Source organism: Centrocercus urophasianus, unplaced genomic scaffold (genome assembly GCF_019232065.1).
Source record: "Centrocercus urophasianus isolate 14NV4802_14NV808 unplaced genomic scaffold, USGS_Curo_1.0 seq_16, whole genome shotgun sequence".
Classification (NCBI taxonomy): domain Eukaryota; kingdom Metazoa; phylum Chordata; class Aves; order Galliformes; family Phasianidae; genus Centrocercus; species Centrocercus urophasianus.
The window spans coordinates 6,883,403-6,911,038 of record NW_024884711.1 but is presented as its reverse complement, the minus strand read 5'-3'; the positions used below and the strand labels follow the sequence as shown (position 1 = coordinate 6,911,038).

Below are 27,636 nucleotides of genomic sequence, written 5' to 3'. Positions count from 1 at the left end.
TTCTCCTGAAACAGAGAAATGTGCTAAAAAAAAGTTGCATCATTTGAGGGATGACTTACAATTAGATTTTCAATGACTGCAGGTTTCAGTGGTGGCAAGAAGATAAACGACTACTTTGCAGGAACACTTACGCAACAAAATCCTCAGGATACACAGAAGAAACTGCACAGTTACTAAACAGGTTCAGCATGGACATGAATACAAACTCAGATTTGCACACTGGCCTAAAAGAAGTGTCTGTGTAGTTGTACTGCCTACATATTAGACACTACAATTTCTTTACGTTAAGGATAAAGAACTCTGGGTTAATTACAACATTCCTTTTCTCTATTTCCTCATTCAAAACAACAGTAGTAACATAATACACAACTCAGAAATTGAATAATGATTTTTAAGTAGCCTGTTTGTGTTTGCAAAGATATAGTTGTCTAACAGATAAAACTGCAGTCTGTAGCATCTTTAAAGCAAATACAAAACAGTGGCAGTCCAGCTGCATCAACAAGATTTCACTTTTTGAGCCTATGCCTTTCTCCAAGCAGGCCATACTACAGTGTATAACTTTAACAGTTAATAAAAACAAAAACAATAGCAAAACAGCAAAAACTTATGTGCAAACACTGTTCTGAGGCTCCTTTAGCGCTTCATCAGTGAGGTTAGGAATACTTCTCATGTAGTTTTCTCCAAGAGTATCCATCCTCAATCCTCAAGCTGTCCTGTCCTCAAGCAAAAAAATCTGTTTCAAAAGCAGAGCTGATAAATTCACTTACTGACATGGTAGTACCTTCCCCCATTAGCAACATGAATCTGAGATTCATGCTCACCCAGCAAACAGTTCCTTGCTTACCAAAAAAGCAATGCTCATCACCGATGTTCTCTGATACACATACTGCAGGCACATCAGTGAAATTTAACACAATTCGTGCACAATCAATAATCTCTCAGACAGAACAGGACTCCATCCAGTTCCAATTGTGTATTCTTAGTTCCTAAAAGACTCAAATTAGCTTTATTTTGTTCACTGGAAGTCAGCAGATAAAATTCAACCATTGTCTTACATCTAGAGCAGGAAAGGAGGTTGATGACAGTTGGCAGAAGGAATACAAAATGTTCTTCCCCACCAGAGCAGCACAAATCTGTCCCCAAACACTACTTGCAATAATGAGGACTGTTTATACAAAGTGACTGATTACACTGTTCTTTCTGTTGTCAATCAGTGAGGGAGTTAATTACACATGCCTCTTGGATGTCATTGCAAGCGAATGACCGGGCAAACAGCACTGGGTTTGATGGCCCTGAACTGGTTACTCTATTCAGTGGATGAAACAGCCATAGAGGTGGATCTTCCCCATTTTGGATAATTTATAAATTAAAGACGAGCAGAGGGTTCAAACACAGAGTTTTTTAATATAATCTGGACAAGAAATCAATTAATAAGCGCAAAGCAATTCAGATTGTTTACTAGAATGATATTCTAAACCATGTTTCCTGAGAAAAATAAAAAAAAATTGAAATACTCAAATTTCTAGATTAAATAGATAACCACTGCATAAGCCACTATAACTGAAATAGCTAAAATAGAGAGGTTGAGCTTAAAGGTTAAGCCTACATTTATCTTAAGGGTGAAAGCCTGGGAGAATAAAGATCTTCTCATATTCACTCACATGCAGAATCTTAAAAATTCATTCTCATGAAACTTTCCCTGAACAATTTGCATTCATCACAGCAGTCATCATTGGTTGTAAGGGGTCTCATTTCAGGTTTTGTTTTGTTTTTGTTTCATTTCAGGATTTTTTTGTGCTGTTGTTTCGAAATTCAGTTATTGCCCTCATACAAACACACAGGTATACTGAGGATTCACCTTGATGCATCTCCAGTTAATTCGTGCACAGATTATGAATTTAAAAAGAAAAGCCCCCAGCCTCTTTTAGTACTGCTCTTAAGTTTATTTTCTGGACAGTTTTGTTTTTTGTCCTACGTCAAGTTTAGTGTTGAATTAATCTCCTTCACAGACACTGGAAGCATCTCAGTGCAGAATCTAAGCCACTGCACTGCCACAAGCTCCCCCAGCAACGCATCATCAAAGACTTCCAGTAAGAGTTATATTAAGATCACGACATGGTGTCTGGATCTTTCAAAAGAGATTATATGCTAGCTAAATAGCAGATATTTTCCTGTTTCTTGGAAGCTTACAAGCTAAAAGCATGGAACAGACGGTAACAGTCTTGATACACAGGATAGCTTTCACATAATTATTCAGATTGCTGTTTTTTTGTACACACAGTAATGTAATTTCTGTTTTTTCTTCCTGTTTTACGTAGAAAATAGATTATATTTACTGCCTGCCTAAAAGTAAGCAGGCTTCCTTTGTCTATTTGTTTTCATCTTGTATCCATTCAAGTGTTTTACTAATATTCCCCATAATTAAGAGTTCTCACTAACTACTCCTAACTCTGGTGGTTTGTCTCTTCCCTTAAGAAAACTTTTGACAAGGCTACATGGAAACTTGAGAGTAAGCTCATAGGGAGAGCTGGCACATGGATAGGGAGTTCCTGTATTTCCAATCACTACTCCTGCTTCCAACATCTTTTGAAAACTGGGAAGGCACAGCCTGGAAACCAACCCACAGTGCCCAGCACCACAGTTGTGGTGCACGACTAGCAGACCTGAAAGTTTTAGCATAGTGTAGCACAGCACAGTTCAGTCAGACAGAACAAACAAAAACCATCAGGCCCAGCTGCCTGACCAAGCCAGAGCTAACCAAAAGCTAAGGCATGTTACTGAGGACATTGTCCAAATGCCTCTTGAGCACTGAAAGGCAAAGAACATCAACCACTTCTTCAGGAATTTCCAGTATGTGATCACCTTCATGGTAAATAAATGTCTCCTAATGCCCACTGTAATCCTCCCCTTGGCACAGCTCTGTGCCATTCCCATTCTGCCAGGAGATTCGAGCACCTCTCTCTGCTTCCCCACCTCAGGGAGCTGCAGTGAGGCCACCTCTTAGTGTCCTCTTCTCCTGGGCAACCCCAGCATTCTCAGTCATTCAGCAGCCTCTTTTGGAAGAATTATTTTTGTAAAGACAGGAATACGGAGGGAAGGGAGAAAAAGCGTGGTAGCAAATAGGCCAAGGAAAGCAGAACCCCTGAGGGTTCCATATGGGTGAAATGATGTAGAAAAGGAGATGAAATCCTGAGTGGTATAACAGATATTACAGGAATTTATACAGCATTGAGTTAAGAAAGATACCTTCTCAGTGGAACACACGGGACTTTGCAGAATATGTGCAGGTCACTCTGAAAGTAATGCTTCTATTTATTCCAATGGAAACTATAACAAAGAGCACAAAAACACTATTTGATAGAGTGAATTCTCAGCTACAAAACACTGCTCCTCAACACAGGCACCACCATTAGCTATGCATTTTCATCAGTGATGAACAAGAGTCATCAGATGGAAGTGCATTCTGTCACACATGATTTTGGCAAAAGATCCTATGTGATGCACTATGGCTGGCACTGCTGTTACTTGACTGATCAGTGACAGTTTGTGACAGCAAGAAGGCCACTTTCCAGATTTAGGATGGGATTGAAGCTTGCTACAGAAAACTGCTACAACTTCAAGTGCTGGTGCTGCAGCTGGAACATGCCAGAACACTCCTTTAAAGGCCAAGAGAACTCCTTTGAAGGCCAAGCTGGAACATGCTAGAACACTCCTTTAAAGGCCAAGAGGCCCTATTCGCTGGCCTGATTCCAACACGAGCAATTACATTTCTAACATCTCCACAATCCCTGCAAGTCAGCCTGCAGAAGCATTATTTGTTGCTTTCTGCTGTGGGCTCTCACAGAGCATTTCTGAAAGCCTTTGAGGAGACGCCACTTCCACCTAAAGGTGAGTGCCCACCAGCCATAAGTGATAGCTTGCAAGACTTGCAAATTACCACATTGAATAGCCTAAGTCCTTCACTGCATATTGTCCTATCAACCATTTCTCATGAGTTGAATTAAATCTAGGTGTACTTGAAGATTACCAGGCTGTAAAGAGCAACTTAAAATACTTCCATGGTCAAACGGCACAGAAGAATAAGATGGAGATGCTGTACATACCTGTTCATTTTCTATGCCCTTCTTCCCACTTCAAATCACTAACCAGGCTATGCAGGAACTACAAGATCAAACAAAAGGAAGTGGCTGCCTGCCTGCGAAATTTCTCTAAAATAAACACTGTATGTTTCAGTCTGCCTGCTCTCAAGTTAAAACTACCCATTAACACACCTCAGAGTGAATAATACTGCAAGATAGAATGGGAGAAAAATAGTGTATTTATTATTCTGGCATATATTATAGTGTATCAAATGAACAAAAGGCTGGGCTTAGCAGAGTCCTCAGTTGACCTCAAACAGGAATGAAATCACTGAATCATAAAATCACCAAGACTGGAAAAAATCTCCATCCACCTACCACCAATATCTGCCCACTAAACCTTGTCGCTTAGTTCAACACGTAAACGTTTCTTGAACAGCTCCACGGATGGTGACTCTACCATCTTCCTGGGCAGCCTATGCCACTGCCTCACCACTCTTTTGGAGTATTTCCTAATACCCAGCATGAACATCCCCAGGTGCAACTGGAGGGCGTTCCCTCTAGTGCTATTGCTAGTTATGCAGAAGCTGACCTCCCCCTCACCACACCTCCTTTCAGGCAGCTGTAGAGAACAGTCAGGTCTGCCCTGAGCCTCCTCTCCTCCAGACTGAACAATCCCAGCTCACTCAGCTGCTCCTCATAAAATCTGTGCACCAGAAATGCAGCATTTCAGGAAAAAGTGAGCTTCAGCAAAGAGAGCAGCTTGTACTCAAAAACAAGACTTATGAAAGCTAAGCTCTGTTTTCGTAATCCAAATGAACGGCTGGAAGTCACAGTGCTTAGCTAGCAAAGCATCCTCTCTGCATAAACGTTTTGTTACTTAGGTTGCTTGAATGACCAAAATCACAGAACAAATAATTGGAGATAAAGAAAAAGAGGCCTCATTAAAACTGAGCTGATAATTCATTCTGTAATGTCAACATTTTGTCAGATTAATGTGTGATTTCCTTTACATTCAAGAAAATAATGTAGGTATGGACATTCTTTCATTACTCTGCTATGTGTTATAAAACTATAATTAGAATAATTACTAATGGAAGAAGAAAGTGAATCAAACATTTAATTTCATGTGATTATAACCCCTATTTCTTTCTAACGTGGGTGACTTATCTCACTATGATTAAAGGACATGAGGATGTTTAAATAAAACAAGTATCTGTATCAACAGGATAGCTATTAAACAACCACCACATTTCAGTAAAGTAAAAGACCTACACAAAGAAGAATATTCAAACAGAATAAAGGGATTTGTCTAGCAAGTCAGCAGATATTCTCTGAAGACTACCCACAAAGAAAAGCAATTGGGAAAAAAAAAAAAAGAAAGAAATACTAAGTTCATCCTACTAAACTACCACAACTGGAACTAACAAGATTTTTGAGTATTTTCTCTGCTTCATCGTGATCTTTTCTCCCAGTTTCCCAAACTACGTAATATGTTTCCACATTGTCTCTGCATACGTCACCACTTTTCAGAGAGATATTCTCCTGCATATACGTAAAGCACAAGTTACACTCTTTAACAACAGTGAAAAGAAAGAAAGAAAAACCACTGGAAACCATGGTAAGCTCCACATATTAAGGTCATAATAGTAAAGAACTCCTAACAGAATATTCAGCAGTTGAACAACCCTTGGCACAGAGAGAGATGCTTTCCCACTAAAAAAAAAAAAAACAAACAAAAGACAGAAGAGCCCGCAGACAGATGAGAAGTACACAAAAGAAAGACAAATCAATCATTCAGATCACACCCCATCACTAAGAATAAAAAATCTCTCAGGTTCAAACACAGTTTAGCCAAGGCCCAGGTTTTCTGTATTTCTGTTGAGTGCACAGAGACTGAAATCTGCAATGAAGTGTGCCAGCACACTCCATACCATAGAGAGCTGCAGAGAGTAATGCTACCGAGCTTTATCAGATGCTTCTGACAACAGTTCAGATTTTGGTGTCATTAACTTCATTTTCAAGGCAAAGCGTGAGGAAATTAAGCTCTTACTATGGTAGCAAAAATAAAGCAGGCTTGTTAAAACATGGTGGCTTCTACAAATGACTGCTTATTGATATTCTTCATGTCGCTGTGCTCAATGCTTTCATCACTGTGAACCACACTATCTAAAACCACTTGTATAAGGCTCTGGACTGCAGGTGGCACCATTATGTCATTATGAAACAGAACAACATTAGTCTTGAGACAAATAGGCAGCTCAGAGGAGTCTAACCTACTTAGCAATGTACTCTATGCGACTATGAATATAAAGTATGCAATATAACACTAATCATATATAGCAAAAACAATTCTCTCTAAGGCAAAGATTAGGAGGCATCATCTGATGCAGGCTGTCAACACTGGCAGAAGTAAACGGAGCTGTATCAGTTACACCAACTGAGAACTGGTCTCACTGACCTTGAACAACATTTGCATAGGGCCCTTGGAAGAAACGTAGGGGAAAAAAACTTGCAAGCAATTTGTAAGCGTGAGGTCTCCATATTGAAAAAAACTGGCCAGAAGTAAAGCAAATGACATCTCTGCACAGTACAGTCAGTTCTACTATGGATTGTGACAAAATGATGATGGTTCCATGTTTCACGAAAGAAGTGAACTGTGTACCAGGAACCCCTCCTGTACACAAACACCATCTTCCCCAACAGGACCCTATCCTAATACATGAGGGTTACGAGATTGTGATAGCAGGAACAAGGGTATCAGTTTTGTACCATTCTGCAACAGAACTACTTGGAAAAAGAGAGAACTAACACTACACACTTTCTTTTGTGCTATGAAATATACATTTAAACTTATGTCTAAATCTGAATCACATAACAAAGTGGGATAACCATGGCAGCTCTGCAGTCAGCTTAGGCTTTTCTACACTTTTCACTTGCACACAGAGAAATACTTCTAATTTGCGATGACTCCACTGTGTACAGAAACACAAGATTCCCAGGAGACTTCCAGTTTCTGTGGAGTGCTTGGAAGAGGCACCAAGACAGGTGCAAACTAGACAATCAGCACACAAGGAGTACAGCACACAAAGCATTCACGGCCACTGAGAGAACACCAGCAAGCCAGCAATTACCTTCAGTGTCTTTCAATTTTCTGCAGTATCACTGGGAGCATTTTTGTAGGTAATAGCTGTCGGTCTCTCTGTAAGCTAGCCCCCACCTACCAGTTTGATCAATTATTCCATGGCTATGTAAGTTCTCCCAGAGAGACCTCCTTTGGCTGCAGTAAAAAATAGTCTTGCCAAGCAGTCAGTTAACAGCCAAGATATTAAGGTGAAGCTGAGTAGTCAGTGGGGACTCAAAAGTGAAAAGATGAAATCCAGGGTAAAATCTCTCAGGAAATATAAAAGAGAGATAGGTAAGCAATCTGTTCAGGTCTGAGAGTACTCAAGGCCTATAGAATCGTCTATTCCAGACAAGGCAACACTGTACAGGATTGAAATTTCTCTGTTTCTTGGTCATATTTTCTTTCTGACTGTGCACACAGTACTGGTTAGGGTGAATTTCAGCAGTATATGAAGAGCTGGCATGCTTGTTAATAGAGACTCAAATAATTCAAAACACATCTCAAATAGGAACTGTAATACTCATTTTGATGACATAATGTCATTTCAGTATTGCATAATGCAAGCATGAGGTGAAATTAAATACGAAATTTGCAGAAAAATATCAACGTATTATCTGTAAGTCTCAATGTATTACTGCTGCATTTAGTTGGAAAATGTATGTACAAATGTTTTGTATTCAGAAATGACCTGTAGGCACCTGGGCACACGATGCAGTATCTGAAACTTGCAGAATAGCTTGGGTTAATTTCTGTGCTATTTTACTCATCTGCTAAAAGAAAATAACAATCTGTCTGAGTCCTTTCCAGATTTGCAGAAGTATAGGAGAAGTAGTTGTTGCCCCTTTTGAAGGGAAACATTTTAAGCATTACAGACTCCTTGTGTAATATTTCAATTCCCTACGTTCACCAGTGAACACTCTAAGATCCCGCTTGATACATCTGTCTTTTATGGAATCTGTAAATACTAAACTTTTTCCTAGTGACAGCATGTGGGAAAAGGTTTCTGTCTCCCTGGAGGACTTTCGGAATCGCAGAAGACTCCTTCATCTGTATTAGGACAAACATAAGACTGCTCACATTTCTTTTATGGATTGAGGGAACAGAAGTAGTGCTTCAGCCTTGTAGATATAGCACTTCTTGCTTTCCCGCTCCATTTTCTCCTCTTTTCTGTGAGGGACTTCAGCTCCTGTATTGATGGATATTTGAGGCTTTTGCTTGGTGCTTCTCTTATTATTCTCTGTTGGAGCTGTTTGCCTTTGCGTACATCTTTAAATATTTATTAAGGCAAAGTTCTGAACCTGAGTTTCCCACATCAAAGGAGAGCGTTTAAATATCGGATAATAGCATCAGCCTCTCTCTTGTTCACTCCCTCTAATCCAATTACACAATGTAGATCTGCTTCAGTAGAAAAGAACAGTAAAATAAGCTCGTAATTAGCCAATGACATGTATTCAAATGGGTTTTCCACGTCTCATCGAGATGTTCTCTCTCTGGCAGTACTAATCATTCTCCATCTTTCTCATTCTAACTAAAAATTCCAATCCAGCCAGAAATAGTTCTCAAGGACAGCTTTTGTCAAAATAGGTGTATTACCATGATTTTTCAGACACAGTTAAGCCAGTCTCCTCCAACGGACAATCATCTACAGAAAACATCTATTTCTGTTTAACATGCACCTTACAGCCCTGCTACTGAATATCAAGAAGTGCAGCAGCAGTGCTCCCTTGTTGTAGCACAGATCCACTATCTGACCTCTATCATATTGTTTAGGTACACATTATCACCCTTTCTATCCCCTGGCAATAGAAGAAACAAAAAAACAGACTTAATGTGCATCTGCTTGCCTATGCTGCCTCTCGATTAAGTGTCTCTGTGTTTAACCAGAAGAACAATGCCATTTGTTCCAGGTATTTGTTCCAGGTGTTCCAATATTTTTGACAACCCAGAGCCCTGCATGTGAACCTCAACTCACATTATACAAAACAGTTTAATTCTTGTGCAGATGAGGAAAAAGTTTGAAAACTTGAGCAGAAGACAATAAATAATTGTGTAATCAATGAATATATGGGTGTTATAGTTAACAAATATACAAGAAAGTTAGGCTGAACAGGTTAACATGCTAGAGAAAACTGAAAGCTCACCCTTGTCCTGGGATCACTGGGAAGGTTCCAAGGGGAGCAATCTCCAAAAAGAGATCCTTCCTCACTGGCAGTCAGCTCTTCAATGGACCAAGGAGAGGTGCAGCCAGGCTCCACCTGAAGGCAATTCACAGCTGAATTGCCTTCACCTGTGCTCCCAGAGCTGACCCATGCTCGCCTCAGGTGATCAATCAGAGGTTCAGGCCGTGATTCAGTAGTTCCCATACAATAATATACAAAATATAATGCTTTTATTTCAATTTTGTGGCTTCCTGAAATCAGATTTCATTATTTTGAACAGTGGTGCTTGGTAGTATTATATGAAGTAATGAAAGAGTCTGGGCTCTACTGTTTCTAGATGCAGGATGTCATAAATTCTCTTCACATTACAAATGTATAAAATAATTCACTGTAAAGTGTTTTGAAATCCTTGAAACAAATGTCCTGAATAGATACAGAATATTAAATTTATTAACTAAATGTGTTAAGGAAAGATACTAGTTCCACCTGTTGAAACTGTAAAATAAAGAAATAACCTTTAATAAACACATGAGAAAGCAGGAAAGAAGAAAAATAGTTCTTTCAGTGATTATGTCTCTAATCTTTCATCCACATACATAAAAATGGCTGCTTATTACCAGGAGATAGCAGCCAAAGTAATAAAATCAAAAGCTGTTAACAGAAGTGTCTTTTAGTGATATGCTCACACTGTGTTACAAGATTTGGCCTTTATGAGAGACTGAAAAATACCACAGGAATTAAGCACAACAATTAATTGGTCCCTACCACGAGCAGCAATCCCTGCCTCTGTTTTTTAAAATCAAATAGATCAACTGACTTAACTGTCAAATTACTACAGTGAGGGTCTAGATTTACATCTAGACAAGATAATAAAGGTGAGATACAAGAAACAGAATCACAGAATCACAGAATCACCCGGGTTGGAAGGGACCTCAAGGATCATGTAGTTCCAACCCCCCTGCCTAGCAGGGCCACCAAACACACACATTCAGATCAGGTTGCCCAGGACCCCGTCCAACCTGGCCTTAAACACATCCAAGGACGGGGCATCCACAACCTCCCTGGGCAGCCCGTTCCAGGGCCTAACCACTCTCCTTGTATAGAACTTCCCCCTAACATCCAACCTAAATCTTCCCTCCTTCAACTTCGATCCATTTCCCCTAGTCCTGCTGTTGTCAGCCCTTTTGAAGAGTTTACTCCCCTCGTGGGTGTAGGTTCCCTTCAGGTATTGATAGGCTGCAATGAGGTCACCCCGCAGCCTTCTCTTCTCCAGGCTGAACAAGCCCAACTCCCTCAGCCTGTCCTCATAGGGGAGGTGCTCCAGCCCCCTGATCATCTTAGTCGCCCTCCTCTGGACCCTTTCCAAAATCTGGAAACAACTTCAAAAGCCACAATCTTTCATACACAATTTGTGACTTTGATTTCTCCAGCTAACGGTCCTTCAAGAGCTCTTCAGGAATTTCCTAAGAATTTACCTTCTGAAAATTCACGTATTTATAGATTTCCTATGGTCAGATGCACAAAAATATTTGGCTTTTAAAAAAAAATTTCATCAAAAGTCTCCAAAGTATTTCATTTAAAAGTACTTGAATCAGACTGAGGTCAATGGTTTCAGCTAACTGCCACCTTAGAAACAGGGCTAGGAAATAAAAATATCCTTCGAATTTGTTCTCTAGATGCATATATTCGTCTAGGAGAAATTCTGCTAGCAAAATCATTTGAATTCGAAATGTTAAGGTCCCTTCCAGTCTAAGTTATTCCACAATTTTTTTGATAATCTATGGGTATCTAATCTAAAATATTAGCAGAAGGCCAAGTATTTAATTTTTTCCAAGTTTCCTGAAACTCAGAGAGGACTATTATTCAGTGCCTCAGGATGGACTCAGGCTTGAAGAATGCCTGCAATCAAAATCCATCTCAGAAAGCCTTTTTCTGGCGCATGTCACTTCACTGGTACGTGCTTATTTCTGGGCTGTTTTAAACTAAAAAAGGTAACGTTTTAGAGTAGACATATGAAAGATACTCTTCACTGTGAGGGTGGTGAGGCACTGCACAAGTTGCCCAGAGAAACTGTGGATACTCCATCCCTGGAGGTGTTCAAGACCAGGCTGGATGGGGCTTTGGGCAATCTGACCAAATGGGAGCGTCCCTGACCATGGCAGGGGGGTCGGAAAGAGGTGGTCTTCAAGGTCTCTTTCAAACCAAACCACTCTTTGATTATATAATTCTCCTGTTTGGATAAGTGATTGTCCTGCTTCAGCTATCAGCGTAGGGGAAAAGGAGGAAAAACAAAGTAGTTATACTCAGATTTGTACTTGCTTTGTACGAAGCAGACTTGATACAAAACTCAGTGTGATGTAAGCACAAGGTCAATTACAGATATTAAAATCAAGTTACTATTCACAGGTCAGGATTCACCTGTCTTTCATTACATGAAATGTAATAAGTCATCCCTGACCACTGTGAGATGGATAGAACAATTATGCTCCTTTTTGGAAATCACTAAGGAACAATGGAGACTTCAGATAAGAATCAGACTCGTGTCATGTCTCAGAAAAACTACTTTGACAAAAGGAATCTCACTGAAACTTCTCTGGAAGGCATTTCATGAGATAAGTATCTATGCAGAAGGGGGATAACAGATAAGAAGATGTGAGAAGAAGCACAGGAAAGCCAAAAACAATGCCACAAAATCTGAAAGTATGACTAAAGAAACTACTATTTCTTAACTGTTGTGTTCAGGGTAACAAGACTTTGCATATTTTCTTTCAAACATAAACAAACAAAGAAATAAAGGAAATGGCATTCATCAGAAACACATCTGAGTTCTGAAACAAATGCCCTTCTCTGAGATGTTAAAGCATAGCAATCAGTGCACTGGAGATCGGTCAAAATCCAGAAAGCAGCAGAAAGAAAGTTAGCATTTTATTTCAGAGGAATTTTCTATCTGGGACAGAGGGAAAAGTGAAAACACACTGACTGGCCTTTTTCCAGCCACCTCTTTTTCAGTACATAAAAGGTATGGAGCAGAAAAGGCACTAAAAATCATTTGCATAGCAATGCCATGTGAAAAAATTGATTCTCAAGGAGGAGAAACTTCAGGCAGCTTGTTCAGCCTTTAGGAAATCTGACTGGAGTATAAAAGAAGCCATGTATTAAGCTGTTTGTATAAACTTCAAACACAGTTAATTTCAAAATAACAGTCTGTTCATGTTCACTGAATGAAAGAATTTCTGCTTGTTTATGCTTATTTTTCTCCACTGTAAGAAATAACAGTAAACAAAACATGCGGTTGCTCCTTGCAGTGCTACAACACTCATTTTAATATCAGCCTCCTGCAGATAAAAACAATATTTTTATCACAAAATCAATGGCAGTATATCTTCTTCAGTCCTACTCCAAACTTGCAAGGTATTTTAAGATTTCCAGAATATACTTGAGATACTTCATCTGAAAAATACACCAGGGAGGTAAATAAAATGACTAATCGGTAATCCCCTATCCTATACAACAGCTGGAAAATGCCATCTTGTTCAAAATGGATTCCTCCCACGTTTGCTTTTCTACAAACTGTGAGGGTGCATCAAGCACCTCAGCAAAGACGCTTACTACACAGAGCCTGTTCTTCAGCCACGTCAGCCTGAGCTCACAGTCTCCAGCCTCCTTGCACAGAACAGAGCTGTATGGAACGCTGCTCTCACTAGTGGCTGCAAAACACAGTGAACAAGCTTCCCTTTGATCCAAAGCAATTACGAAACAAAAGAACAGAAAAAAACACCAACAAACCAAAAAACACTGAAGGTCACTGGTTTTCATTGCCCAGTTTTTAGAACTGACAGGAAAAGAAGGAAGAGAAATAAATGTTATCTATGAAATGCTGTCTGGAATAGCAAAAATTAGCATTTGTTTTCAAATGCACTTAAGTAATGAAACTGGCAAATGGATTCAGCTGAACCAAACATAAGGTTTTTGTGAAAAACACTGCATGAAGATCCTGACAAACTCTGCTTGAAGCCACATATTTATGTTGCCTCTGGGAGATGTTAACCATAAGATAGAATGAGCAGAGGTATAGCTGAAAAAGTGCAAACACACCGCTGTCCTGAGGCCCTCCTTCAGCATAGTGTTGGCATAAATAGGTCATTCTCTGAGTCCTCTTGTGGAATTGCTACTGCAGGGCTCAGCTGCAGACTTGCACAGATATGTCTCTTTACAGTGCATCAGATGGAAGTATACAACTTCCATCACAAAAAGACCCTGCATCACTTGGAATTTTGTGTATCCTTAAAGATACAGGAAAACATTTCTGAAAAATGACTGATAAATCTGGATGTTTCCAAGCAGTGAGACTTGCACTGAGATACTGGAACAGTGGATATCCCATAAGCAATATGAAGTGACAGAAAGAGAAATATGGAAGGTGAAGGAAGGAGGTCAGAGAATACTCTTTTTTTTTTCTTAGCCATTAACGAAATAATGCTTACTAAAAGTTTATCATTTCATTTCTCTCAGATCTGGCAAACAAATAAGTAGGCAAAGCTTTCTGTACTAAAAATACACCTGTGTTTTGCAGAATTCACTGGAATCTGTAGCACTGTGAAAGTTCACTGCAATCTGCACCTGCAGTTGGGGGAAACACATCCTACATCTAACACATCACAAGCACAACTGATTGTCAGACCAGCCTCTGCAAATGCCACAGTCATTGAAAGACAAATATTATATACACATATACAAATGTGTATATATGTACCACAGGCAAACCCATGTATGCCTTTTATGATGAAGACTGCTATAGTGTAATACAGTGTGGTGAAAATACATGGTTATAAAGAAAACCCCACCCTCTTGCCTTAAAAGAAGAGCTTGTCTATACACGACTGAGAAAGGAGTATCTTCCTTTGGTTTATTTTCCCCAAACTTCACCTTTTACCTCTTCAGCTTATCTCAATATCTATCCTACAATTGATCTATGACTTGATAGCAAGCCTGCTGCTGTTCCCACCACAATGAGTTACACAGTGGAGATCAGAATGATGCGCTGCTTTCTATATGAAGGCAGGAAATTAACAGCCAAAGAAATCAGAGCTGCATATTGGCTGAAGGGTAGATTAGCCCCTTATTCCTGTATCATTAAAGATCGAAGGAGAGAACTCAAATGTCAACAACTTTACAAGTACATGCTTAAAGCTCTGAACAGCCAGGAAAATAGAAGCGAGACAACCTAGGAGAGCATTCAAAGAACATTACATTATCAGGATACTGTATTTTGCTTTTGCAGGTCACCTTAAAGCTATGTAATGTTGAGGATTTAAAGCTCTTAAGGAGATTAAGGGTTCAAGTGCTGTGAACAAACAAATTTAGGCTACTAAAAATCACAGTTCTAGATTTTAAAATGTGTATGAGATGATTAAAAGTACGAGTTAGTGATTTTTAATTATTTTGTGCAAGTTTTCCATATTCATAAGTCTGTGTGGAGAAGCACAAACTGCATCCTGATGAAGCACATCATTATCTCACACTCCAGCACCACTTCTGTACAGCACAAGACATGGTCTCAGGGATAGGAAATAAAGTAACACTGCAGTAAAATCACAGTTTCAAATGCCCACAGGGGGATGACACTATCAGAATATGAATCTTAGCTGTGTGTGGCATCTTCTGCTCCACGCTGACCATCCACTCTGCTTTATCTCTACTGTCCAGAGCTGGTAAATGGATTCTCCAGAGCTGCATGAATTTTCCTATTCATCCTGGCATGGGGAACAGCCAGAGCCAGGCCAAGGCTTCTGCTTCCCTCACTGCAGCCAGCCTGGCCAAGCGTCAGAGCAGAGATACCATGCTGGGCCACTCGTGACTCACAGGAAAGGAGTGATGGAAGAAGGGCCGAACTGTAGTAGAATAATCTCATCCTTGAAATAAACTAAGCAGGTGTACAGTTTTCCCACAGCTCTCATGACAATTACAAGGTGAACTCCCCTATGGCTGGATGCTGGGAGAGACTTCACCCAAAAAGACACCTTCCCAACAGGAACCATTCTCAGCTTATCTGTTTGCATCCTACTAACTTACTTTCTTAGCATCAATACTGTGAAATGTTTAAGTGGTAACTTTCAGCACTACACAACTAGTTTATTAATATTTACCACAGTTACACAGTTCTGCAGCATTATTCCTTTTCCCTGGGATATCCCTTTAATTCACAAATGGTCATTTGTAGTATTACAGACAAAATGCCCTTGAAATATGACAACAGGCAAATTTTTTTACTCCAATCTGGTCATGAGTTAAAGGCCTGTTTTTTGGCACAATTCTAGCAAAGTACCACATTCACTATTTTGAAGAGCAGAACCTGAAACACTGTTTTCTATGGTTTTTATGGTGAATTGTGACTGCCTAATGTCAGTAGCCTACTTTCAAATTAGTCTGTTATAATAAAGCCTGCTTTTCCAGACATCTAGTCATCAGTTTTTCAGATGCTTTGCTTGCAACTAGAAATGGATTCATTAAAATCCAGCAAGAGCTGATACTGAACAGGGATTCTGTTGATGGTAGCATTTTCTCAAAAAATGAGTGAGCTAATGTAGAGAAGAAACAAATGAAGGAGAAGGCTGTGCACGTGCAGTTGGGATGAGGACAAGCGCTTGGAGGTATCCAGCAGAATTTCTTATGCAGTACTGCAGGTGTCACAGAGTATCACGACTATGCTGGCTTATCTACATGCTTACGCACAGCAAACTGGGCACACTTAAGGTCCAAACTACCTGTTTGCCTTTTAGCATTTCATGAAGCTGTATCTGAGGGGAAGGAATCATTCACCACGACATACTGCTGCTATGAATATGCAGTTTCTCAAAGGATTAATCTCTAGTCACCTAGTACTCTTTCAGACTTAAATTTCACCTTGAAAGGTACAAGTTCAGTGGTACAAGAGCATTCACCATAAGAAGATATTAAAACTGCACAGCACCAATATCATCTTTCTGTTGGATGCTAGACATTATATAGGAAAAGACTATATAAAGCAAGGACAAGATACATACATCTTTATTGTACTATTCTCCCGGCAGTCCCCAGTTTTACTCCAAAAACTGGAGAGAGTGGCTGATATACAGTGTTAACAGCCACCCTGCAATAATCTTTCACTGAACCCTGCCTAAATCTCAGCTCTAGAGGTGACAAACTACTACAGCAAAATTTCCCTGGTATGTTTTAGCAGTGCTAATACAGAAGCAAAAACCGCCCACAGAGATGTTGGCATCTCTGATACCAAGAGCCTGAGTTCCTCTAGTGTTACCAAATGGAGGACCACGGCCAGCTAAGTGCTTCCTCTGGGGAGTCCTGCAGAACATGGCTATGGAGCGCTTTTAAAGTCATTTTGAGCTCTAACAGACAAGATGAAAATGTTTAATTTAGTTCTGGTAGAGTATATAAAGCACTTTCATTACACAACCAAGCTCTATGCATTATGTAAGGTTTATATACAACTATGTAGACTTTACAAATTGAACATAGTCACCTAGCTGGGAAGGAGTGTTTTTGGCAAAGGGAAAAAGCAGATCTGTAAATTGTTTTATCAGAATACATGGTGGCAGAGATCACTGTGTACAGAAGGCTTAAATGTATATGTTTAGTGTGACATAAAGTTCCCACTGTTCATGTAACTCCTGTATACTGAGACACCATCTAAAATATTAAAGTTTAGACACACTTAACAGCTGTTTCTGCCCTAACACTGCCCAGAGTATCACAAGCACCAATTTGTAATTAAATCAGTGAAGATACCTGCTGTATTTTTTTAACAATTATATCATTTTGTCTTGAAGTTGACTCTGCCATGTTCCCTGAGAATATTCCTATTTAAAATAAACATATTATCTGCAAAGTGCAACCTTTTTTTTTTTTTTTTTGGTGGCAGTATGTTAGCATATAAATTATATTCTACTTATGAGTAGAATTTTAAGGTAAACTATTTAAGTTGTGCAAATATATTGCTCATAGCCAGAAATACATTTATTACATAGTTTACTAACAAGAAAATCAATCTTGAGTGTGCAATTTTTAATTTATGCAGTAAAAAAGATACCTGAAAAGAAACCAAAGGTCCTTACAATTTGGTTTTGTCAGCAGCCTCTGCTGCTTTGCTACTTTATGAGTCTGAAATGAGATTGTCTGGAAATTCGTTATTTTTTTCCTATCAAAACGGAAAGAAATGAAAGAAAGAATATGAAAAAATGGTTCCACTTCCATTTTTTTCTCATTTTTAATATAATGATATACTTTAGGTGACATGGGAAAATGTTCTGTAGACACAAAAGTGTGAGATTCATAGATTTTCTTGAACATAGTCTCCATATTACGGAGATTCTCTCAGTACAGCATTCAGCTGCTTTACAGGGTTACAGCCAAGCCTAAGTCCTGTTTCAGTGAAAGAAGAGCTTCATTTTATTATTTTAATTCAAAACGGTAGCTCTTGTTCCCAAACTTGTGCAGTAAGCAGCTCTGCAGCTAACACTGATATGGTGCTCAGTGCCTTATCAACAGAGCGATTTGAAATCTGAGCAGAATACAGAGGTCACTGAATTCAACAGCGCCTCCTATGTCCCACCCTCCAACATGGAACTGATGCTCATTATAGCACTTTGCTTTGTCTCCTTTTAAATTGTCCCAGGGATGGGATTTCCTATTTCAGCTGCTACTGCCCTGCAAAGGAAGCAGACACCTCTGTCTGGGTCTACATCCAGCAGCACGTATGGGAGTCTCTCTCTGTTGCATTCCAGGGGATTAATGTTCACTTTCAAAGACAGCTCAAGAGATGAGAGAGAGAGAGATCAGATCATTTTAAAACACTTATCATATTGTGAGCATTCATAGCAAGGCTGATGATGGCTGTATTTGTTTGCCTTGGATAGAACAACAGCAGCAGTATGCAGCTGGAAGAAAGTTCACAATAAACACAATGTATAAATTATTTGGAAGAAAAAGAAAAAAGAATCACCTCATGGACATTTCTTTTCAGAGGAAGAAACTCATACATATTTTTTCCTTGTTTCTTGCCCTCTCTTTGTTCCTGTTTCACATACTGAACACTGTGCTGCCAAGGTGAAGTCTCTTCTGTCTTGCCTCAGGGCTCATCGAACTGGGAGCTGTGGCAAAGGGTGGGAAATAGAAACCTCTTCTTGCACAGTCAATTCTGGTGTCATGTCTGTCAGATTTACCCAGAGGAGCAGTGCAGGTCTTCTCTCCTTTGCTTCTCCGCTCTTCTACCATCTTTCTCAGCAGCCCAAGCCCTCAGAGATCTGAGTACCACTTTTTTCTTTTATACCACTGACGATTCCCCCCCCCCTTATGCAATCCATTTACATCCCTTGTTGTGCCAATATTTGCCATTTAGATTGCTTTTTCATCTTCAAAGCACTTTATGGACATCAATTAACCCAAATCTAGATTAATTAATCTGACAATTAATTTGCTATACATCCAGCAGTTACAACAAAAGAGAACAAATTAAATCCTATCAAAGTCTTTAAAATGAGTTCTCTTGACTCCAACAAAAACTGGATCAAGCTCATTTCTTCAGTTCACTTCACAGTCCTCAATCTTCCCTGCAATATGGTATTTTTTTTACCCCCACTATCTGCAACAGATTTATCTTGAATACAGCCAGGGAAAGTGGAGAGGGAGAGGGGAATCTGGGAGCTGAGGTCATACACACCAGGACTTTTTTAAGGATGACCTTAAATTTCGTACCCCACCTATGAAAACTTTCTGAAGATTGACTGGATCAGTCCTCAATGTGCTCAGAAAGATAAATCGATGTGCCAAACACTGCTGCAATTAATAAATTTAGGAAGCATTTGTATTATACACTAATTGGTAAATTACAAATTAACCCAAACAGAAAACAGGGTGAGCAGTTGCAGAAAAGTCCCCAAAATCACCAAACACTTTAAGTTTTTAATGAGCAATGTAGTGGTTCTGCAACCACAGGCACACAGGGAGAACCAGGAAGATAATAAGCAAGAGAAACACTGAAGAATTGTAGTATTCTAACGAGTGATTTACTGAAAAAGTGTGTCTAATGGCAGTCTTACAGAGGCCATCTTTTACAGCGTGTCATTTATTTTTGTTTTACAAAAACCTTCAAAATAATGGATCATCCTCTCAGAAGACTGTTTTAGAACTCCTTAGTTAAGCAGTATGTACATGCACTTCCATTCGCTTCTACCAGATGCCTGTTACTTTACAGGAACCTTTATTAAATACACACCCCACCTCAATATTAAGCCTAAGTTCCTGTGTGTTTGCTTTGACCATGAAGAATAAATGTTTATTATCTAAAATTATCAGCTGCACAGTCTCCACAGATCTCGTGGACAAACACAAGATGATAACATCCCTAAAAGGACTAGTAAATACTACTCATTATTATGGAGATATCTGCACCCTCCAAGGGCAAGGCAATTATCTAAAGATTCCAGGAGAATGCTGGGATCTAATGAAAAAAAGTGACTTATTGAAAAAGTATTTTAAAGACATATTTAGAACCCTGTTAAAGACACGTAAAGATTGAGTCTCCCTCTCTTGTTGTTTAATAGTTTCCACAAGAAAGACTTCATATGCAAATGTCTCTTCAGTGACACTACGGTAAGCAAGGAGGGAATGACTGGCTCCACTGGCATTAAATTTGTGAGTAAACTGAAGGGGAAAATGTAGAACTAAGTAGTTAATCAGGTATGACTGAAATCACCCAATCAAGTAAATAAACAGCAAGCCTAGACTAAGCTGTAATTGGTTCTTGATGCCAGTTGCTTTCAACATGGAATTAAAAAAAGAAATCAAAAAGAAAACAGCGAAAATAAACGACTGTTCTTTTACGGAGAAGCATGAAATCCTTCAGTTCATGCTTTTCTAATCATCATTTGATAGTGCTTGAATTGTCCTTTGTGCCACGAGCTTTACAGAATCCTGCACAAATCACTGCCGTTGACCATAAACCATCTTTCTACATTAGCGTGTCAAACATTTTTTGACAGCTAAACTGTGAAAGAATAAAAGCACTAATGGATTTGTTTGAACATGTTACTTAATGCTCGTCTCTTAAGCTTTATTTGGCCTTCTGCACAGGTTCTGCTCAGTTGCCTCCACCACTGGCTTTCACAGATACTGAGGGCTTAGTGAAGGATTATAGTTTATAATATACCCATATAAGCACAGCTGTAGTCAAGTCTTAAAGGTCACCCAGAGCTTATTGATCTAGAGAACACTGCAGTAATAACTCAGAGAATATCAAAATAACCACTGCTATTTGCTTTTCCTTAACTCGGAATAAAGTAGCCAATGCACTCACAGGCCCTTAATAAACTTTTTCTCTAATGACCCACCAGCTAGCATGAAAGATTCCACACTTAAATCGGAAAGAAATGTGGTTACAACTATTTGGGAAACACCCAATCTCCCACCCATAGCAGATCCAGGGAAGAGGTTAAAATGAAAATTAAGTATTGCCTATTTCCACCCAGTATAACATCAAAATCTTTATTTCAGACTGTGAAGATTCTTCTATGAATATTATAAGTAAGGATCACATCATATAACTCACATCAGAAAGGCCAGTATATTGTTATTTATAAAGGTCTTACTACTTAAGTGAATTGAAAATCAATCACATGAGCTTTCAACACCTGAATGCATCTCACACTAGAAGAAAGCACCTGCAGATAGACCCTTCACCAGAAAACCAAACAATCTGTGTGCTAATATGTACCTCCTCCATCACATCCCACAGACAAAGCCATGGAAGTCAAGATGAGGTAAGAGGGAATACAGAAGAAAGGCTGAACCAAGCTTTAACCTCACTAGGAGTGTACGAATCAGGCAACCTTCCCACTGTTATTCAAGAGCACCAAATCTTCCCATAAGGTAACATCCCTGGCTTCGTGCTGCAGAGAACCACTCCTATACATGGAGGCCTTATGACGTGATGTAAGAGACAGCCCAGGTACCCACAGCAGTATGGGTCCCACTAATCACATGCATACATGTCAGTAGGATCAGGACCATAGTCTGTAGTCTAGGCTAGGGAGGAATAAAACAATTAAAAAATTAACAACAGCAATGGAGTTGCAGTACGTGTATTTTTGAAAGGTGGAAAAATGTGTAATTAATGCTCTTCTTCTGAAAAGTTTCCCTATGTAGATGGAAGATGGATAGGATTTTCCATAGAACTATGGCATGTGCTTCTCTTCCTTTGTAGTTTCATTTATTACTTCACCTGTAGCAATCATTTTCTTCCTGTTCTGTGTCTCTTTTCCTAATTCATTTTTTTTTTATGAGCAGAATGTCTTTCGGTGAGGTTCTCTGAAAGAAAATATTCTTACTCTATGCCATTGGCACAGCATGGTCTGTGCCCCAACAGCATCCTGTCAGGTGTTTATTCCTCAAGTATTAAAATGCATAATACCTACCAAAAAAAGTGATTATTTTTCAGATAATATCACCAGGACTCCATTAGAACAAGAGGAACTTAGATTAGAATGGATGACTGTAGATGATCCCTATCAGGATATATTCAAAATGCAACTCTGTATTTTAAATAAGTCTTTGATAGCCACATATCTCACATGCTGAAACCAAATCAGAATGCCAGATTCCACAGTTTAGAGTCCTTCAGCATCACAGAGTAGGATAAAAACTGCTCCCAGAAGGATTATAGCCCTCATTCTGATTTGTCAGTAATTATCAATGTGAATTAAATCTCTTAACATATTAAAAAGGCAATGCACTACTTTTGGATCAAAGTTTATTATTATTATTATTTTTTACTTCAGTGCATACATGAATTGTCGGCACTGTTAGCATTAAAGGAAGTTACGACTGGCACTGAAGTGTGACTGGACTTCTCGGATGGTTTCAATGTCTGGGAAGAAAAGCTCAGTAAGTTCATAAATCTAATATAGCTTTTTCATAATAAAACCTAGAGCAGCAATAATTGCAATAAAGTTTTAGAAGGCATCCTGAGGGGAATAAAAAAATAACTGCTCTCTTTATTACAGTTACATAAAGCAAAATTACTTTTTTCTTTTTTTTTTTTTTAAACAGCCCATAGGGAATCCAAATTAACAGACTCTGCAGAAGATGATGGCAAAAGACTTTTGACAGAGACCCTAATTATCAGTTGCTTTGATTTTTGTGACCCTGCACATCTTATCTTTCTAAACAGACATTTTAAATATGAAAGTTTCAAATGCCCAGACAGTATAAAGGCTATTTTGGGCACATCTCTAACAAAGGGCAAACTTCTGTAAGTTAAACTGACTTGCTACAGTGTGTTTTTGCAATGTTAATCCAAACTCCTTACAATGTGAATCCAACCACTGAGCTCAGTACCAATGCAATTTCAGCAGCAGAAATGAAAGGGCAAAGTTTTGAGCTGCAAACAGCCTAGAGGGGCAGGCATGTTGGACACTGGAGAGTCAAGGGCAGTGGGCAGTGTAATCTATCTGTTGTTGAGAAGGCTTCTTCTGTTTGCAGAATTCCCACAAACAGCTAGAGTTTCTGTTGCCTCCTAAAGCCTTAACTTAGATTATGCCTTCCAGAGTATGCCCAGAGGAAACCGTAGGTATGGGTTCATGATTATCCAGCCTCACGTAAGTACTGCTCACCATGAGCAGGCAATCCTTGCTAGAAGCCAAAGCTCAGCACAGCAGCTGGAATACACAAATGTTAATTATGGCAGTGGGAATTCTTGTAACATTTACAAGTAACATATGCTATATACTTTATGCAGTGAAGCACAACACCTGAAGTCAAATCTTCACAAATATGGTAATGCAAAGATTGTAATGCTCTGTCAGTGTAAATCAAAACACAAACATTCATACAGCACTAAACTCATCACAGACATTTCTCCTCTCCGATTCTCATTATTTACACTCTTTTGTCCTTGCTGCCATCAAATTTCTAAGTTATGGTCTGCATAGGAAGCCAACAGAATTGTCATCTGACAAGTGCTATATGCTATCTGTCAAACCCAAGTTATTTTGGAGTCTGCTTTACCACAGCAGCCTTATCTTACACCCACCACAAGGTATAGTGGCCTGAATTTGAAATAAGCTTCAAGCTTGATTATTATCTTACAGCCAGAATTAATTGTAAAGTACTTCTGCATAACAGAATCTGGTGCAAAGCCTACTAGTTTTAACTTTCCTGTGAAAATGTGAGCTGTAGCCTTAGGCAAACATTCAGACATCTAAATCACGGCCTGTAAACACTTACATACTCAAATCAAAACACCAACTAACAAAAAAAATCAACCCAACATACATCCTGCAGAATCAGACTATTTTGAAAACTGTCAATAAATTCGTAAGATCCAACTTGGTTTCATTTTCACCTTATCCATTCCCCTCATTCACTTTCCCCTGTCTTCTCTCCTGGCAGTCGTAAAGGACTATTCTCATTTCTCTTCACCCTATCTTTTGACAGTATCATCTGCAAACAAATTCAACTGCTGTCTCTCTACTCATGGCTCAAAGATCTCCCCCTTTATTTCCAGACCCATCTTTCCTGTCCAAGCTGAAATCTTATCCTTTATAATACCTTCTCACCTCAATCTCAAAGATATTAAAGCACCTTTCTACCTCTAAATCACATCTCTTTATCCTTACGGACTTATTATTGCCATGACATTCTAGGCATCACATTTCATTTGCGCCTCCTCCTAGAATTTCCCATCTAAGTGATTTAAAGGCCACATATTCACAAACCTCTTTGAATGACAGAAATACACTCTATCTCCTGTTCCAAACCTTTACTGTCACACTACTAATGATGTTACTTGTTCCAATTTAGGATACTTTATGCATAAGCTGCTTCTACCAGTGGCTTGCCCTTCTCTAGTAGATCAAAGAGTTGCTCAGCCTTTGCAAGTCTTTCAGAGTTCATTCTGTTCAAAAGCAGTAGCTCAGCTCCCAGCCCTACCAAAGTTATGAAGGGAACTCAGCGTCCAAACAAGCAGCCACACTGCTTTCTCCAGTGCTTCCCTTATGTCAGGAAGTAACAACCCAGTCCTCAAAGATGCCAGTGGTACTCACAGTCGATTCTCCTTTAAATCCCTCCTATCAGTCACGTTACTACATCTAGAGGATAGCTGCTTCCCACACCCGCATCGCCCCCGAGAACTATATTGATTATACAACACAGAACAATTTGCTTGTTTTCTGCGTCTCAGGCAGTAGCTTGTAGATATTTATTCTATTCCATTAATTTAGAAAATTGCAGCCTCCCAAGATAAAGTCATTATCCTGACATCTTACATTACTGTCATACTACAGATGCTACAATAAATAACTCCTACACACTTCTTCGTTTGTGTTAGAAATCCTCTTTAGCCAATACTGTTAATTTTGCTTGCAGTTTATTATAAAGAATGAGATGTGGGGAAAAGAACAGCCTCCATCTCATCTTCTGCAGCTCTGCTCCAATCCCACTGAGCATGCCAAATACAAATGGTTTGACCATTTACCAACTAAGACAGTAATAGAAAGATCTGCTGCATATGCTTCCCTGTACCACCTGAGGTACTGAACGTCCTTCCAGCATCTCAGATGCACCCATCACAAACACTTTGCTCTGGCCTTCTAAGAGTCCCACACTACAACTACTCCATCTTTTATTTTTCCTTGTTACATCTCCTGTTCCCTCAAACTTCCTCACACTTTTGTGCTTCTCTTGTCCTTGGCAAAGAACTCATGTTCTTTGCTGACAACTGTCACAAAGGACACCAACAAATACATAAAGATGCTATTCATTTCTGTGTCTTCCTTGTGCATCCCCTGCTATACAAATGTATACATACAAGCATTGTGTTTGTATCAATATTGTTCCACAACAACAATGCTGATTTTGTGAAGTCATAAATCACAATCAGTGTAGCCAATATAAATTTAGGCACTCATAGGAGTATTTTTTAATCTTTTCCATGCATTCATGGAATGCACTGCAACATGAGGAGACCATGCATTTTATTATTATTTTTTTTTCCTATCAGCACAGCACATCCTATGGTATGTAATAAGTGAAAATGTCAGCATCATTTCTGAACGTTTATACAAATGTAGTGTTGTAAGAAGAAAGGTTTGCAGAGAGAAAGATCAGTTTTGTTAGAAACCTCAGGGTGACCAACAACAATGGTATTTTTGTGTCTGGTGTTCTCCCACCAGGTCCAAGAGGCTAAACAGATACTGGGGACAGTTCTCCTTGTTACATTTACAAACATTTTTTAATTTTTAGAGTTTAGTATTAACCTTAAACCTGGTTAGAAGAATAGAAAAAAATGATTCACACATGATTTAATCTAAATTATCCACAAGAAGATTTTTTCTGTATAGAGCTCTGAGTTCTCAACTGTCAGTCTTTCTGGTAGCACTGTCATTACTATGGCATATGCCTTTCTGTGGCCATCCCATTTTTCAGATATGTTAACTGAGTACATTAATAAGTGTTTCATTTACAGAGAGTCTCCAACCAGAAAAGCAAGGAAAGAATAGATAAAATGGTGTCAGGGCTGAAATTTCTCTGGAGTATATGTTCACCAGTTAAATGGTGCTGGGTTCAAATTATCCAACTGATTGGCAAAAACAGTCCCATTATTTCTCCAAGGTACTCTAAGAATAGTAGAGCATAATCTGCTGATTACAGCGGATTATCAATTCTCTGCATCCTTAATTTGATTGTGTTGATCATAAAACAGCCGTGTGATCATCTTGATTGCCAGAGGGCAGAGCAGAATAGCAATTTTCAATTGAAAAGGCAGACAAAGTCTTGTTTTCTATGAGTAAAACACTTCAGAAAGTAGGAACTGCTTCTTACCTTTAGCCTACGATCCTGGTCTCCGCTGCACAGAGAATTTACAGACACTTTAAAGGTCTTCCAGGCTGGATTTAAGTTATTCATCACAACCTGAGAGTGAAAAGAAATAAGAGAACCCTTAACATTTGCACATTTCTAAACAGAATGCTAGTAGCCACAATTTCCAAAACAGTGTGTTCACTATAAAGAGAAGCAAGTAGAGAACAGCTGGAGGTTAGCAGAACAACATACACAAGATATTTGCCCTGGAGCAACCTGAAGTTTCTAACACATCTGCTCTGGAAAGCCCCAAAAAGGAGCACAACTGAGAAATGGGCCTCACACGCTACAGAGATTGCTCCAGTACTGCCATACCAAGTAGGGATGCAACTGACAGAAGGGGGTTGTGGGATACATTCCTGAACTGGAAGGCATGGAAGAGATGCAGGCCTGGGCAATCAGGATAGAATCCATAATAAGCAGGGCTCATAACCCCAAATACCTGCCACAGCCCTTTTTAAGACAGTGCCAGTCATTGTCCTGGAAGCAATAAAAGTACTGAGGCACAAGAAACAAATATAAAGAAACCAACATAGCAAGGTAGGAGAGGTGGAGTTGATGAAACATACTATCAATAGGAAATCCTGATTCGGTCTGTAGCATGGTTTGGGCTAAATATAATCTTTGTAAGTACTGACTTATAAACAGAGTATATGCCAGTTCAACTAAACTTGAATCTTTGGCTTCTTATCTTCCCTTACTCTCACATGAGGAAGTCAATGCCCATTAGTCAATAATTGCACATGAGACAGAAGTGTTTTTAAACATGGGTGCTTGGAATATTTTATTTTTTTTTTAATAGCAGAAGCATAAACTATACTACATGATAGCCTACCTATGTCCTTGGAAAGGAAACACAGCCCTATTCCTTACCTCAGTCCTGTGAACAAGTTGTTGGGTTGCATCATCATTCATCCGGAAAATCTCCAGAAAGGGATCAGATTTGCTGAAAAAATCCTAAAACAAAACATAGGACAAGTTGCTCTTGAGAATTCTTCTTCTTTTAGACTTTCAGGCATACTGCACCTGTGCTTTCCTGACTGCTAATGAAAAAACAGCAACAGAGTGATTTCAGTGAAATCTCCCAGTGTCCCTCAGCAATATTTCACTCCTGTGCTTGTTCCACAAGGACTTCTGTGGCACTGCTGTTGTTCTCAGTTTGGCTACTCAAGCATGGCAGGCACAAGGGTAAAATCACACTTCACAGTTTTTTTGCCTTCTTACCCCCACTCCGGATTGCTGAGCTTTAGCTCCTTCATTGATCTAGCATGCTTCTTTCTACTTCCAAGCCTGTTTGGTCTTTTGACTTACCATGCAGTGGCCTCTGTAGCATACTCTATAGTGGTACTGAATGTAATGC

At 39.2% G+C, this 27,636-nt stretch overlaps 1 protein-coding gene across 2 annotated transcripts in view; it reads right to left on the bottom strand.

Annotated features, from left to right (window-relative positions):
• Positions 1-27,636, bottom strand: part of CPNE4 (copine 4) — a 213,074-nt gene that overhangs the window by 58,448 nt on the left and 126,990 nt on the right. For both annotated transcript variants that reach the window (XM_042816966.1, XM_042816967.1), the window contains exons 6-7: positions 27,150-27,233; positions 26,238-26,327 (exon numbers count right to left, since the gene is read on the bottom strand). In XM_042816966.1, coding sequence (XP_042672900.1) covers positions 26,238-26,327; positions 27,150-27,233 — 174 coding nt within the window. The remainder of the gene's footprint in view (positions 1-26,237; positions 26,328-27,149; positions 27,234-27,636) is intronic.